The sequence below is a fragment of the Halichoerus grypus genome, chromosome 11 (genome assembly GCF_964656455.1).
Source record: "Halichoerus grypus chromosome 11, mHalGry1.hap1.1, whole genome shotgun sequence".
Lineage (NCBI taxonomy): Eukaryota > Metazoa > Chordata > Mammalia > Carnivora > Phocidae > Halichoerus > Halichoerus grypus.
The window spans coordinates 13359078-13376550 of record NC_135722.1 but is presented as its reverse complement, the minus strand read 5'-3'; the positions used below and the strand labels follow the sequence as shown (position 1 = coordinate 13376550).

The window sequence follows — 17473 nt, the reverse complement described above, 5'->3', positions numbered from 1 at the left end:
GGTTGAAAATTTTGAAGACCAGAGAAGGGAATATGAGAGTTGTAATTGGTGCATTCTAATGAGATGGTACTTCTCCTGATACCACATTTTGGACAAGCTCACACTTTTCATTAGTAAATATATATGTGTATGGGGAGAAGGTTATGGGAAAAAAAAGATGGTGAGTTTATATCTGCAATTAAACCTGTAGTCCTAAAATTTGATTTAAGCCTCCCTCCAAAAGATAATTCAATAAATTAAAATGTAAATCTATTTTAAATTTAAATCATTTTACACGTAAGTGATACATAACAGTCTCTTACAGATCACAAATAGTGAAATAAAAATGCATGGGAAAAAAAGTGAACAATTACAAATATTCTATATGGTTAGTTTTATGTGATATTGTCACTTTTGATTCTAAATATTGAATTCCTTTCCTTCTCTAACCAAGACTTAGAAATAAGCCCTATTTGTGAAAACCCAGCAAAAATAAACAACAATTACATGAAAGCCCAGAGTCCGTATATAAGACTGGTGATTTACTTTGTACATAAATGGGTCCCCACACTTGAGTATTAACAAAACGCAATTACTTAGAAATATCCTAGTGAAAAATGTAGGATTCAATCAACCTAGAAAGTTCATTTAATACCTAGTTCAGAAAATTTAGCAAGCAAATCAGAAAAAGGAAGGGATCCTTGTCCTGGTAGCTACATTCCATAAGGCTTTCTTTACTTCCTTGTTCCTGAGGCTGTAGATCAGAGGATTCAACATGGGGATCACCACTGTGTAGAACACAGAAGCCACTTTGTCCTGATCGAGGGAATAGCTGGAACTAGGTCTCAGATAGGTATAGATGGCGGTGGCATAGAACAGAGTTATAGCTGTCAGGTGAGAACCACAGGTTGAGAAGGCTTTGCGCTTCCCCTCCCCTGAATGCATATGGAAGATGGAGAAGAGAACATAGGAGTAGGAGGTCAGGATGACCAGCAAAGCCCCAACAATATTCACACCAGCAAATGTGGAAAAGATGCTTTCATTCAGGTGTGTGTCAGAACATGAGAGCCTAAAAAGTGGAGGGCTGTCACAGAAGAAATGATGAATGACATTAGAACTGCAGAATGGCAAGCTGCTCACGTAACTTGTGTTAACCATGGAGTTCAAGAATCCTGCTGTAAAAGCCCCTGCTGCCATTTTGAGGCAGACTGTCCTGGACATGACCAAGGGGTAAAGTAGTGGGTTGCATATGGCCACATAACGGTCATAGGCCATTAACCCAAAGAGGATGCATTCAGTTGTGGCCAAGGCGATGAAGAAGTACAGTTGCAGGAAGCAGCCAGCAAAGGAGATGGTTTTCTTCTCTGATAATGTGTCTACCAGCATCTTTGGGGTGATGGTGGAAGAGTAACAAACATCCACAAAGGACAGGTTAGCCAGGAAGAAATACATGGGTGTGTGAAGTCGGGACTCAGTCCTGATTAGGAGGATCATCCCAACATTCCCCAAAACTGTAAGTGTGTAAATCACCAGAAAAAGCAAAAAGAGGACAATCTGTAGCTCCATCGTGTCTGCTAATCCCAACAGGATGAACTCAGTCGGTGAAGTGTGGTTTCTTCTGGTCATTTGTTACATATATATATATATATATATATATATATATATATATATATAGTTTGTTTAAACTTCCATTAGGGTGTAAATATTTTCCTGTCTTAAGTTTCCAGGAAATGGAACCGTTATGAAGTCATTCACACATGGGGGAAAAACACAACCTAGGATAATACAACACAATAAATCCAGTGATGGAGTAAGTGGAAGTTGGGGGACAAATAGATCAGCCTTTGAATGTAATGAACAAGTGTCTGTATTGAATCAGTGTTGGGGGCCTCCCAACTCAGCAGTGCAAGACCACCTATTCCAATTCAGTTTCCCACAAGCAGCATACTTTGTACTCTTGTCTCTCTCTACAGTTTGTGTCCAAATGCAAAGGATAAAAATATCCTTGCTGACATCTCTCCCATTCTCTGAGCAGGTATGTGGGGTTAGCTCTATTTTTTTTTTTCCTTTCCATTTATCCTCAAGACCACTCTGAATATTCTTCAACTCTAAAATTAATGCACTACTTCCCAGAAATCACTCTTGAGTACTTATGCAGCAATAATAATGACCAATTCTAATAATCAGTATTTAGACACCTATCATATATTTAAAAATGACTTTGTTGTGTTTTAAAAGTGATCCAAAAATTTGTTCCCATTACAAAGTACACTTCTGAATTAACATCCTTAGTAGGAGACATGCTACCTGTTCAACTCAGTGAGTAACAGCACGAAATCCTGATCACTTCCTTCCCAGGGTCTTACCTGTGGAGTCTAGTATTTTCTTTTTTATGAGATGTTCTCCAATCAAATGGAGCTTACAGAAAAAGGAAGAAAATTTCATTTTTAAATGTAATGAAATGCAGTAAGCATTCAATTTACCTTTTTTTGTAAACATTTGAGATGCATTCTGAGTAGATACACATTGCCACACTTTTATTTTGTTTTCATAAGGAAGAATGGGTAACCATGGGACTAGATTATAGGTTAATTGTGAGTCAGACCTCTAGAGACAGACACTCCAGTCTCAAAAGAACACACAATACGATCACAGGTAGATATATGGAATCAAACATCATGTGGGGCTTGCATCACAAAGTAATTCCTGATCTCTATGTTTTTTTTTTTTTTTTAAAGATTTTATTTATTTATTTGAGACAGAGAGAATGAGAGAGAGAGAGCACATGAGAGGGGGGAGAGTCAGAGGGAGAAGCAGGCTCCCTGCCGAGCAGGGAGCCTGATGCGGGACTCGATCCAGGGACTCCAGGATCATGACCTGAGCCGAAGGCAGTCGCTTAACCAACTGAGCCACCCAGGCACCCGATCTCTATGTTATTTTAAAGAAGTCTTGTCAAAGTAAAAAATAAAATAATAATACTTTTATTTGGTTGCTGATACTGCTTCTCCCTTTATATTTTTAGCTTATACCAAATGGTTACAAATCCCAGTACCAAATTATTATTCTTCCTTTGTCTTTCAGTAATTGAAAAAAAATATTCTTTCTGTTTAATTTTGTGTGAAATTGTGTTTGTGTGTGTGTGTGTGTGTGTGTACGTGTGCTCACACACACACCCCTCCCTTTGTCTGGGCAAGTGTATCCTTCTATTCAACTCTGTCTTGAGTGAAAGTAATGAGAAGGAGAAACTAACTTAAGTGCACAATATTTAAAGAAACACTAAACCCTGGGCAAATAATACAATGGATAAGAAAACTAACTTATGTTTTTATGATTTCAGAATTGTGTTGGATTTTGCAATTATTGTCTATGATTCTGTTCCTAGAAGGGGATGAGATGACAGGTTTTCCAGATCTAAATACAAGAAAAGCAAGGTGAAATACCACATTGGGTGTCCGTATGCATGGAGAGCCTATTTTCACTGAGAACTCACAACATATAGCTCTTTTCCATTTAAATGTTCAGTTAATCCTCTGTGCCAGTCTTTGAGGTTGACATTATTATTTTATGCATTTTGCAGCTGAGATTTCAGGTTATTAAATGACTTTTCAATAGACAAACTGTTAGAAAGTGGGAGAATCAACTGGAGCCCAATCTTCACCAGAAGGAAATAATACCCGGCTACCTAACTTCCCTGTCCCATCCCTTTTTATCCTAGTCACTAAGAATATCATAAAGATATACACATACACATACATGTACATATATATGTACATAAACGTGTGTGCACACATGCATATGTACGTATGCGTGTCCGCATCTTCTAGTAAATACCTATTTACTGTTTACAATTGTACACTTCTCATTTTCAATACGGCAATGAAAATTACGTTGTGCCTGTTAGTTTACATTTAACAAACTAAATCAAAATCAATATTTGTGTGTTAAGATTAAACTCTCTGTGCACATCTTTTCTGCCTACATGCAGGACTTCATCTTCTAATAACATCATCTCTTTTTCTTTTGCTGTGTTTTTGGATGTATGTGATTCTTGATATTGATTGCTTCCTTTCTTCCAAATTGTTTGCTTATTTTTCCAACTTCGTGATGGTCATAGGTTTTGTAAGCTAGCCTCTTCTGGCCTCACCTAATCACTGATGAAAATACTGGCCAAAACAAAGGTTAAATGCATATGCTTCAAACATCTTTCTTTCATTAATTTTAGTAAATAAATTATTCAAAAATCATTAAATAAGGCAAAGTTAAGTATAGAAGGATTACATGAAGGTTCTATGGCCTTACATAAGTTTAGTAAGTTACTAAACTTATGCTTTGTTGTTACATATATTTGAATATTGTAGACTCTAATTACTCAGAAAATATTCTAAAAAAAAAAACTGTAGTCTTGAAGCAGCCTTCAAAAGTCAATTAAATACTCTGTTTTGTTCAGAAAATCAACCAAACAACCACAGAAATAGAGGGATCCTTGTCCTGGTAGCTACATTCCATAAGGCTTTCTTTACTTCCTTGTTCCTGAGGCTGTAGATCAGAGGATTCAACATGGGGATCACCACTGTGTAGAACACAGAAGCCACTTTGTCCTGATCGAGGGAATAGCTGGAACTAGGTCTCAGATAGGTATAGATGGTGGTGGCATAGAACAGAGTTATAGCTGTCAGGTGAGAACCACAGGTTGAGAAGGCTTTGCGCTTCCCCTCCCCTGAATGCATATGGAAGATGGAGAAGAGAACATAGGAGTAGGAGGTCAGGATGACCAGCAAAGCCCCAACAATATTCACACCAGCAAATGTGGAAAAGATGCTTCATTCAGGTGTGTGTCAGAACATGAGAGCCTAAAAAGTGGAGGGCTGTCACAGAAGAAATGATGAATGACATTAGAACTGCAGAATGGCAAGCTGCTCACGTAACTTGTGTTAACCATGGAGTTCAAGAATCCTGCTGTAAAAGCCCCTGCTGCCATTTTGAGGCAGACTGTCCTGGACATGACCAAGGGGTAAAGTAGTGGGTTGCATATGGCCACATAACGGTCATAGGCCATTAACCCAAAGAGGATGCATTCAGTTGTGGCCAAGGCGATGAAGAAGTACAGTTGCAGGAAGCAGCCAGCAAAGGAGATGGTTTTCTTCTCTGATAATGTGTCTACCAGCATCTTTGGGGTGATGGTGGAAGAGTAACAAACATCCACAAAGGACAGGTTAGCCAGGAAGAAATACATGGGTGTGTGAAGTCGGGATGCAGTCCTGATTAGGAGGATCATCCCAACATTCCCCAAAACTGTAAGTGTGTAAATCACCAGAAAAAGCAAAAAGAAGACAATCTGTAGCCCCATCGTGTCTGCTAATCCCAACAGGATGAACTCAGTTGGTGAAGTGTGGTTTCTTCTGGTCATTTGTTGCATGTATATAGTTTGCTTAAATTTCCATTAGGTCTAAATATTTTCCTCTCCTAAGTTTATAAGAAATAGAAATGTTAATGAGGTCATCTACACATGGGGGAAAAACACAACCTAGGATAACACAACACAGTAAATTGAGTAAGAGGAAATTGGGGGACAGATAGATCAGCCTTTGAATGTAATAAACAAGTGTCTGTATTGAATCAGGGTTAGGGGTCTCTCAACTCACTAGTGCAAGACCACACACTCCCGTTCAGTTTCTGCAAAAGCAATATGTGTTGTTCTGTTCTTTCATTCCAGCCAACATCCATATGCAAATGATAAAAATATTCTTGCTTCAAATTCTCTCATTCTGTGAACAGATATGTGTGTTTAATTGAAATCTATTTTTTTCACTCAAGACCACTCTGAATATTCTTCAACACCAAAACTCCCAGAAATCGTTCTTGTCTGCCCCAAGTAGCAAATATGACCATTTCAAATAACCAATATTTTGACACCTCTCATAGTCTTATTAATGATTTTGTAGTGTTTTAAAAGGGAAGGGAATGAAGCAATTTTTCTTGTTACAAATACACTCTCAAGTAACATCATGTAGTAGCAGACATGCTACTTGTCCACCTCCATGAATAACGGCATCAAATCCTGCTAAATTCCTTCCTAGTGTCTTACCTGTGGAGTCTACTATTTTCCTTTTTATTAGGAGTTCTCAGTTGAAGCTTAAAAATCAAAAGTAGAAAATTTTTATTTTTTAAATGAAATGCAATGCAATGAAAATTCAAATTAACTATTTGTTAACTATTTGAATTCTAGACACCTTAATAAATACAGATTGCCATGCATTTATGTTGACTTTTATAAAAAGAAATGGGTAACCATGGGAACAAGATTATGGATTATAACTGTGAGTCAATCCTCTAAAGGCAGAAACTCTAGTCTCACATGAGAACATATTATGATCACATGCATATATATGGAATCAAACATTATGCGGACCTTGTATCATAAAAGGCGTTCCTGATCTCTGTGTTACTTTAAAGTCTTGCCAAAATAACTGATGAATCACTATATTATATACTATATATTAACTACATTAGAATGTAAAAAAAAATAAAAATAGCCTTTTGTCAAAGTAAAAAATTAATGTTAATAATTTTAATTGGCTATTTATGTTTCCTCTCTCTTTGCCGCTTATTCCAAATGGGTACATGGCCCAATACCAATATATTATTCTTCCCTTGCCTTTTCAATAATTGAAAGAATTATTTTTCTTTTCCATTCCCTTTGTGTGTATGTGTGTTTATAGCGTGTGTGTGTGTGTGTGTGCGCGCGCACCTTTCCCTTTGTCTTGGCAAGTATATCTTTTAATCCAGCTCTCTTCTTGAGTGAATTAATGACAATGAGAAATTAAATTCATTGTACAATGTTAAGAAATACCATGCCCTGAGCAAATAATACAATGGATCAGAAAACCTAACTTCTTTTTTTATGATTTTAGAATTGTGTTGGCTTTTGCAATTAATGTCTGTAATTCTGATCCTATAAGGGAATGAAACAACAGGTTTTCCAGATCTAAATACAAGTAAAGCAAAGTATAAAAACAAAATAAAAACGAAAAACATGGCACATCTATACATGCAGAGTCTATTTCCATAGAGAAGTCATAACATATTAAAAAATTTCCACTTAAATTCCCAATTAATCCTCCACACCAGCCTTTGAGGTTACATTATTATTTTACAATTTACAGCTGAGGTTTCAAGCTATTACATGACTTTTCAATAGACAAACTGTTAAGAATTGGAAGAATCAATTTGAGCACAATTTTCAGCTGAAAGAAATAATACCCAGCTACTAACTTTCTTGTCCCATCTCATTTTATCATAGTCTCTTAGAAGATTACAAATATATATAAACACACATGTTACATATATACATATGTGTGCATATGTGAATGTATCTTCCAGTAAATACAATCTTCCCATCATCAGAGTAGGCAGAGTACTTCTGCATCTAAAGAAGATTTTTAACCTCACTAATATATTGCTTAAAAACTTGACTTGTAAGGATGTCATCCTTATGCCATTAAAAACCACCTCCTAATTGATCTCTAAAAAATACATAATATTGACTTACTTCGCTCAGCGTAACACCCTCCAGTTCCATCCACGTCATTGCAAATGGCAAGATTTCATTCCTTTTGATGGCTGCATAATATTCCATTGTAGATATACACCACATCTTCTTAGAAAGACATGTATCATATGACCTCACTTATATGAGGAATTCTTCATCTCAGGAAACAAACTGAGGGTTGCTGGAGTGGTGGAGGGTGGGAGGGATGGGGTGGCTGGGTGATAGACATTGGGGAGGGTATGTGCTATGGTGAGTGCTGTGAATTGTACAAGACTGTTGAATCACAGACCTGTACCCCTGAAACAAATAATACATTATATGGGTTTTTTTTAAAGGTTTTATTTATTTATTTGACAGAGAGGGAGATAGCGAGAGCAGGAACACAAGCAGGGGGAGTGGGAGAGGGAGAAGCAGGTTTCCCGCCAAGCAGGGAGCCCAATGTGGGACTCGATCCCAGCACCCTGGGATCACGACCCAAGCCAAAGGCAGACGCTTAACGACTGAGCCACCCAGGCACCCAATACATTATACGTTTAAAAAAAAAAAAGAAGAAGAAGAAGATAGCAAGAAGGGAAAAATTAAGGGGGGGATATTGGAGGGGGAGACGAACCATGAAAGACTATGGACTCTGAGAAACAAACTGAGGGTTCTAGAGGGGAGGGGGTGGGGGGATGGGTTAGCCTGGTGATGTGTATTAAAGAGGGCACGTACTGAATGGAGTACTGGGTGTTATACGCAAACAATGAATCATGGAACACTACATCAAAAACTAATGATGTAATGTATGGTGATTAACATAACATAATAAAAAAAGTCTTTAAATAAAAAAATACATAATATTTGTTTAAAATGTATGAAATCTAATTAACAATTTAAGAAATGGAGTCCTTCAAAATATTTGTAATTAAACAACCAGAAATGTGAATTAAGAGAGACAGGAGGGGAATCAGCATAGTGAGTCATCACGGAAGCAAGGGCAAGACAGAATGTTATAAACAAAGGAGAAATCAATATTCTTACACCAAAATAAAAACAAAGATTGAAAAAAGGAGATTAAATTCATTGAACAAGAGATTATAATTAAAAATCTTGAAAGGCATTTCATTGAGGAAGAAAGAACAACAAATAAAAAAATCTTTCAATTTAAAATATGGTGAAAATGGTAAAATATTGAGTTGGATGGTAAAATATTGAGTTGGAAGCTGTCAGTTTTTTAAAGTCAGGCTTAATGTGCCGTAGTTTTCCTACAGTAAATTATCACCATGTTTAGGTACACAGTTGGTGAGTTTTGACACACACAGTCTTGCAATCACCACCACAATCAAGACAGAATATTGCTGGCAGCCTAATAAATCCCATTATGCCCCTTTATAGACAATTCTATCCCTTTCTCCAGCCTCTGACAACCACTGGGAAACCACTGATGCAATTTATGCCATGCTTTTGCCCTTCCCAGGATGTGATCTAAATGGAATCATACAGTTGCTGGAGGAGGTCATGGAGAGGATGTGACCTCCAGTTGACTTGTGAGCTGAACCTAGGCAATCAGACGCTCCTTACTCCTCCCCTGTCCTTGAATTGCACATTCTGCCCATTATTCCAGTGTTAACAGCCATTAAGGACATAGCCTTGAGAGAGTAAGGTGTTGAGACCACATGAACTGAAAACAGGACTGAATCCAGATAAGTCCTCTAGATAAACTTTTAAGATTCTGGTGAGCAGGTGTAGCAATCTACTTGTTTTGTTGTCTCTCAAGACAAGTGTTGTATGTAAGTTCCCTTGCTTATTAAACCTGCCACCAATCTGGAATGTTCTGCCTCTTGCTTAGTTCTCTCCTTGTCATCTGTGTTTGGGGCCAGTTTGCAAACTAACCATAGTGTGCAGCCTTTTGAGTCTGGCTTCTGTCCCTCATTGTAACTTTTGAGATTCAATGATGTTGTTACTTTTTATCCATTTTCCCCCCTTGTATTACTAAGTAGTAGTCCACTCTGTAGATGTGTCATTAGTTGATGGCAACTGAGTCTGTTTCCAATTTAGAGCAATTATGTATAAAGCTCCTGTTCATCTGTGTTTCTATTTATCTTAAGTAAATAGGAGTAAAATTGTTGGATCCTATAATAAGTGTAAGCTGTTTAAAAGACTGACAAACTTTAACAAAATTATAGTGTTGCTTTTTATTGCCAACAATATTTGAGAATTCCTGTTTTTGTTTTTTTTTGGGGGGGGAGGTTGTTTTGCTTTTTATTTTGTTTTTGTTTTTGTTTTTCTTTTAGAGAGAGTGAGCAAGAGAGAGAGAGCACACTTGTGTGGGAGTGGTGGGGAGGGGCAGAGCAAGAGGGAGAAGGAGAGAGAATCTTAAGCAGGCTCCACGCCCAGCACTGGGCCCCACTCGGGGGCTCAATCTCACAACCCTGAGATCATGACCTGAGCTGAAATCAAGAGTCGGATGCTCAACCCACTGAGCCACCCAGGCACCCCTCCTGTTGCTTTAAATAATCACCAACATTTGGCATTTTCTTTCTGTTTTTTTCTTTCTTTTTTAAAGTTATAGCTATTTTAATAGTTATGGATGTATTTCTCATCATGATTTTAATTTAAGTTCCCCTTGTGACTAATCATTTTGAACATTTTTCATGTGCTCATTTCTGCCTTTATTTTTTCTTTCGTGAAATATCTGCGAAAATCTCTTGCCTATTTTGTTATTTGTTTTTTGTTTTGTTTTGTTTTGTTTTATTGTCATTGAGTTATAAGAATTCCTTGTATTTTCTGGATACAAGTCCTTTAAAATATATGCACTTTACCAATATTTTTTCTGGTTTGTAGCTTGACTATATTTTTATAGTATCTTTTTGAAATCAGATTATACTTTTAATTAAATAGTTTATTAATTTTTACTTATGTGTTTGTGCTTTCTGTGTAATATTTAAGAGAAAAGTTCTTAACCCAAGGTGAAATTATTTTCTCCTGTATTTGACTCAAGAATTTTGCGGTTTTTTTTTTTTTTTAAGAGAGCACTTACACAAGCAAGCAAGCCATGGGGGTGGGGGGCGGGGGAGGGCAGGGCAGAGGGAATGGGAGAGAGAGAATCTTATGCAGGTTCCACTCCCCATACAGAGCCCAATGTGGGGCTTTATCTCACAACTCTGAGATCATGACCTGAGCTGAAATCAAGAGTCAGATGCTTAATGGACTGAGTCACCCAGGCACCCATTTTATTCAAGAATTTTTAAATTTTCTACTTCAGGTCTCTTATTTTTCCCTTGATTTTGGTGTATGGTTTGATGTAAGTTTCCTTTCTCCCTCCCTCCTTTCTTCCTTCCTTCTCTCTCTCATTTCCTCTCCTTTTTTGCTTTCTCTCTCTCTTTCTTTTCTTCTTGTTTTTTGTTTTCTGCCAATTAATGCCCAGTTGGCCAACCAGTGGGTTGAGTCCTTCCCTGGGTTCCAAGGCCTTCAAGTTCTGGGAAACTGGCATTTCTCAGCACTCCCCTAAACAGCTGACCCAAATCCAGGCTCTGGCCCCTGAGTTGATAATATTTGTCATTCACTTGTGAGGCCACACACACACACACACACACACACACGCACACACACACTGACTCCATTAAAAGAGTAAACAACAAGGATAGGGCTGTCTCCTGGAATGCAAGCTCACTACATACCTAGGAGGGTTTCCGTGCCCTTATAGAATAATAAGGAGGTGACAGGGATAGGTCTCCTCTTTTGAAGACCTCTGATTATAAACTTCACCAAAATCCTGGTCTTTAACCCCAAATAAGTGGCGTGGTGTTTGCCTTCACCTTCCTAATCACAGTAACTAATCAAAGTAACCATGACTTCTCTGACCTGGTCAGACTAAAGGAACATTCTTATGGTACCATTTTCTTAACGGGGTATAATGTTGATGATTCCTCTTGTGGTAATACAGGAAAAATAGAAAACAATATAGCTGCTCAGGCGACTTAGAATCCTGATATTGTTCTTGGTATTTCTTCTATAATGTACTCATTTCCATTATTTAAAAATAAGTATTTAAGGGCTAACATATTGAGTTTATTAGAATTACTTTCCACAGAGCAGAGGATTAGGAAATATATCTTTGAGTAGAGACATCATAAAGTTTGAGACGCTTACATTCTGTATTTTATCTTTGTTACTGGTGGCCTTCCTTTTAATGCCATCAGTGACTTGTTTATGCTAAATCCAATGGACTTATTTTATTATTTAACTTAACAATGTCTCTGAAGAATTTTACACATCTTTGAAACCTTCTTTCAACGTATTGATTCCTTTGGATTATCTTATGGACTTTCACAGAAGGTACATGAGAAATAATCTCTAGTGTTCTGATAATTTCAATCTCTTGACTTGGTATAAATTTACTCATCAAAGGGACATTACAGTTTATGAGATGTGGGGTAAGCTCTATATTTTCACATGTTACTTATTCAGTTATTACCAAACAAACAAAAACGTCTATGTAAAAAAGGAATTTGAAAGGATAATTTTAAATAAGCTAAATATTTTTAATTGTTGAGTTGTATCATGGAGAGGATACTCATTTTTATTGATTAAGATCCTACATATCTTGATATTACATATAATTGTTGTATACTTTAAATACTTTATAAAAACTTCAATACCAAAGGTAGAAAAAAGCCCTTAACTAGAAAAAGTTATTCAATTAGATTCTCAGGACATATTAATAAAAAAATTTATCATTTTCAGTTACTTGTTTATATTTTTTCTTTTTAGTTTTCTAACAAATTTTTTGGAGCACAAAGCTTTATATTATTAACCAGGTTAATAGGACAGTGTTTGTCATATAGTAGATAATCAACAAATACTTGGGGATAAATAAATAAAAGAGTGAATAGACTTGATTATATTTTAAATGGTAAATTTAAAATTTTTAAGTTATTTTTATAAATAGATTCATAATTCATCATGTCTTAAATTGTAAAATTTTTATCTATGTAATTTATTTAAGGATCAGTCTCAAAATTCTAATATTTTATTCTAAGAATTTTATTCAAATTAATAAAGCAAATATGTGTAATAAATTGTAAATTGATATTGTAGGAAAAATAGGTTTTTAATTTATTCATTTTTATCACTGAAATGCATGTGTGGATTTCTTTATACTTAGAAAAATGAAAAATATGTTGATTCATTACATAACTGTAATGTCTATTGATTTCTCTTGAGATTCAGTAAGAAATAACATAATTAGGAAGCATTCTGATGCTGAGCCCTATATTTTCTCCAATGCAAAAAGCAACAATTCACAATTTTCAAAGGGACTTATTACATTAAAGTAAAAACAGTTAGCAAGGAGTCTTCATTTCCTTATCATATAGTGATTATTTTTCTCTAAGGATAATCATCACCATGGTACTTATCCCTTCAGTAATAATTGCACTGTACATTCTTTGAATTTAAGCTAAAAAAATGCACCAAAGATTATTGTTGATGAGACCCACTAGGCATTCACTTTGAATGGTTGATCTATCTCAAAATGTAGTAGCATCAGCATTGCAAATTTGTGGCTTAGAAAGGTGAAATAATGATGCTTTCCAAAATAGTGGAGAATCACCTTTAATGGCATGTCTTCTTTTGCAATTTAATGGTTAAAAGTTTAGGATTTAGTTGCTTGAAGTTTTGTTCCAAAAGATTTGTCATTGCAATGGTTTTGTTTTGTTTTGTTTTTACATCTTCCTTTATGTTAATAATGGTGCAAGACAAGCCTGGTAAATTGCATTTGGAGGTTCAGACATAATTTCAATTAAGACCAAAGGTTAAACGATTAAATTGGCATCTTATGATCAAAACCAATAAACAAGGTTAGTGATATTACTTTAAAATTATATGAAAGACAATGATGTTCAATGTTGTCAGTTCTAGGTAACAATTCAATGGAAGGTAAGGCTAGCAGAAAAAAAAAAGCAACTTTAAAGGGTATATGGAATAGGTTCATGGAAAGGAGTGAAAAAGCAAATTATGAGGATTGATGAAAACGTTTGTCTGAGTTGCTAAATTTAGGATCCATATCTGATCTGAAAATGAGTTTATATCCTTATCACTGCAGAAAAGATTTCAATGTAATTTTTTAAAGGCTAACATCTGTAATATTAAGGGACCTTAGAAAAAATAACCCAAAATAGGTACTCAAAACATTTGTAAAGAAAATTATAAAACATCATTAAAAGATTTTAAATAAATAGGAATAGTGACACCATGTTTACAAAAATGGCTCAGTATTTTAAAGATATGTTTTTAAAATTTGATTATAAATACAGCACAGTTCCAAAAAAAATTTTAGAACTGTTCTGAAAGTAACAACTAATTTAAATATTTATTGAATAACCCAAAACTAAAAGGTTAAGCCAATCCTAAAGAGGGATCTAACAGATATTAATGTCATTATATGAAGGAAAACTTAGCAATGAAGAAAGTTTAACATAGGCTGATAATCAGAACAGAATCCAGAAACAAATACACATGTAAATGAAAATTTAATACATTACAGGATGTCACCAAGGGTGAATGGAGAATAGATATATATATATATTTAAAGATTTATTTATTTATTTATTTGAGAAAGAGAGAGAGAGGAGGGGCAGGGAGAGGGGGAAAGAATCTTAAGCAGACTCCCTACAGAGCACAGAGCCCAGTGCAAGGCTTGATCTCAGGACCCTGAGATCATGACCTGAACTGAAACCAAGAGTCCAATGCTCAACAGATTGAGCCAACCAGGTGCCTCGAGAGCACGTATTTAAAAAAAAAAAAAAAGTGAAGAAAATATACTGTCTGCATTCAAAAAAGAAAAGATCCCTACTTAGTACAATAGGCAAAAAAAAAAAATAATAATTCCAGATGTGTTAAAGATTTAAATATCTGACACCCCCACTATGTTGGCAAAAAAAAAAAATGTTAAATGTCTGACCATAATAAGTGCTAGTAAGTGTATGGAACCTGAGCTATTATGCGCTATTGTTGAGAGCATAAATATGAGCAAGAAATTTAGAAAACATTTTGTTATATTTTAAAGCTGAACATAGGCGTACTCTGTATCCAATCAATGCTACATCCAGGGATGTACCCAGACAGACTTGTACCTGTGCACCAAGTGATCTGTAGAGTAGCATTCATAGAAGCGTTAGTCATGATAGAAAGTAGCAGACAATTATGACATGTTAAGGAAAAATAATACTACAAAACTGTAAAATTAAAGAGTGCAGGAATGAGCAGGAACATAAGATAAGGTTAGAAACATAACACTGAAGAAAAGTGCAAGGAATATAAAGGACAAACTGGATGCCATCACATTTGTAATACTAAAAAGCAAAAAAACGTAGATTTATGAAGAATATATGTAAGAGCATGGATGAATTGATTCTTAAAAGTAAAAGCTAAGGAACGAAAAATACAGAAAAATGGTTGTCACTGTCAAGGAAGCAGGATAATAGGGGTGATCACAAAGAATATCCAGTTTGGACAACACTCAAAGTTCTTCATTTTTATTTAACTTGGGAGGTGAGTTTATATATCTTCATTTAATTTGGTTTTCTAATATCTATTTTATATTTTTGAAATAGGTTAAATTTCATATTTTATATACTAACGAATCAAGAAGTTTGAAATCTTAAAAGAAAAAAAAAAGCACTTGAGGAAAATTTTTGAATTTAGTACTTATGTCAGAGGTGCCCAAGACTGCCAGCACGCTCGGTGATTTCCTGGAAGGACTCACAAGACTCAGAATCACTATTATGGTTATGGTTCATTACAGCTACAGAGTTAGATTAAAACTGGCAAAGGAGAAAGGTGTATATATAGGTCAGTGTCCAGGGGAAACCAGGCAAGGCTTCCACTTGTCCTCTTCTGGTGAGGTCACACAGAGCACTTGGTTCTCCTGGCAGTGTTGCCCAATGACTCTTAGGAATTCTTGCCAACCAGAAAAGCTCAACCAAATCTTAGTGTAACAGGAATTTGTTTTTGTCTTTTAAGTAGGCTCCGCACCCAGCGTGGAGCCCAATGCGGGTATTGAACTCACAACGCTCAAAGCAAGACTTGAGCTGAGATCAAGAGTCAGATGCTTAACTGACTGAGCCACCCAGGCGTGCCAGTGTAGAGTGTTTTATTGGAGGGCAGTACATAGGTTTGGAGAGTCCACATAACTGTCCTCAGTTACTTAGTCTTCAGCAGCTCACCCCAGAATTCAAACTGATCCAGCCTAGCCCAAGTTGTTCCTAGAAACCCCAGGTGTATAAAAACAGGCATTTATCTTAAATCACATCATTAGCTTAAACTGGTGTGGGACCCCAGGATACAAAGATGCTCTTATCAGGTAGGATATTCCAAGGTTTCAGAAATTATCTCTCAGGGCTAGTCGAAGGTCAGTCTTTGAATACCTACGAATATGCAGAGTTCGGGCAATCCAGACCGACTGAGTTAGCCCATTACTGCACAGTTCCGTGAAAAACGGAGACAGTGATTCTTACAGAATTGTAACTTGGCTTTTTAGTTTTGCCAGTATAGAAAATTAATGAATTTTTAAAATATTAGTTAATTATTCTTTATGAATGTAATCAGATGATGACTTCCATTTATAACTACTATTCCTACTATGGTACTCCTACAGCACCGTCCATGATACCCTGCATGTAGCTTTCCAATAATATAATGCTTTCTCTACTTCCCTACCCCACACAGGAAAAACAAACATCCTGAATTGTTTTGTTTTTCTTGACAGGGGAAACAAAGAACTTTTAAACATTTTGTCTCTAAATGTGTAAATCCCAGGTTCTTGAAAAATAAAAATTAGTTTGCCTCTCACTATCCCATGAAAATATACAACTATCCACAATATTGAAGACCAGAATATTATATGGCATCTGCACATATCAGCAATCTAGAAGCCTTGTTTCTGTGGGTCCAGACATTTAGGGAATGTTGGTACATCTTCCATTTTGAGTTCTGCCCTCAATTACCAACGTGTGGAGGGGGGTTCCCCCCATACCACCAAGCAAGCACTACTATGGACACCAACAGGGTATAGGAAGGTATCCTACAATTTAACTCAATTCTGACACTATCCACCTAGAGATAGCATCAGATTCCACAGGTTAAGGACTCAGTCCCACAAGACTGTCCCCTCAAATGCCAGTCACAACCCTGGGTTGTTACCCATGTTTCTGACAGAACTGGCTATTGACTGGAGCTTCCAGTGACCCCCTCCTTGGGTTATAATTTAAGATCTCTATCCTATAAATTTCCCACCCCCTTCAGATGCTCATCGCAAGTCCAAGTTGTCACCTACACATGTGACTGAAATGACTATAAATCAGAGGTTCCCAGGACCCTTTCCTTGGGTTTGATTGAACTGTTACAGTGGCTCACGGAGCTCAGAGACACATTTCACTTACTCAATAACCAGTTTACTATAAAAGGACATAACTCAGGAACACCCAGATGAAAGTGATACATAGGGCGAGGTATGGGGAAATGATACGGAGCCTCCATGCCTTCTCAGAGGGCACCACTGTCACTGAATCTCTAAGTGCCCACCAATCTGGAAGCTTCCCAAATCCCATACCTTTCAGTTTTTACGGAGGATTTATTACATAGGCACGACTGATTAAATCACTGGCCATTGGCAATGGATTCAGCCTCCAGTGTTCCCCCTCCCCCCTTCCCAACCTTAGGTGATATAGGGACATTCCAAGAGTCACCTCATCAGTACCATAGCAGAAGACATTTTTATCTCTCTCAACGCTTAGGAAAATTCCAAGGGTTTTGGAAGCCTTGTGCCAGAAACTGGGACAAAAACCAAATATGTATTTCTTATTATAAATCACAAGATCACATCCTTCCTAAATGGAAGCACACTTTTCTAAACCTTGGGTTTCCTACCACATAAAAGATGCAACATATTGATAACCCGCTTTC

General features: G+C 36.4%; 2 protein-coding genes across 2 annotated transcripts; both read right to left on the bottom strand.

Moving 5' to 3' along the window:
* Positions 1 to 660: 660 nt before the first annotated feature.
* Positions 661 to 1605, bottom strand: LOC118536094 (olfactory receptor 5F1-like). Its single transcript, XM_036092782.2, has one exon. The coding sequence runs from the start codon at positions 1603 to 1605 to the stop codon at positions 661 to 663; it is 945 nt and encodes a 314-aa protein (XP_035948675.1).
* Positions 1606 to 4430: 2825 nt separating this feature from the next.
* LOC118536098 (olfactory receptor 5F1-like) lies at positions 4431 to 5386 on the bottom strand. The gene is given in 2 exon segments (XM_036092785.1): positions 4431 to 4798; positions 4801 to 5386. Coding segments are annotated over 2 exon segments (954 nt in total).
* Positions 5387 to 17473: the final 12087 nt, after the last annotated feature.

Bases quoted from the DNA above. Each gene is read 5' to 3' on its own strand.
- LOC118536094 (XM_036092782.2), bottom strand. From the start codon at position 1,605: ATGACCAGAAGAAACCACACTTCACCGACTGAGTTCATCCTGTTGGGA.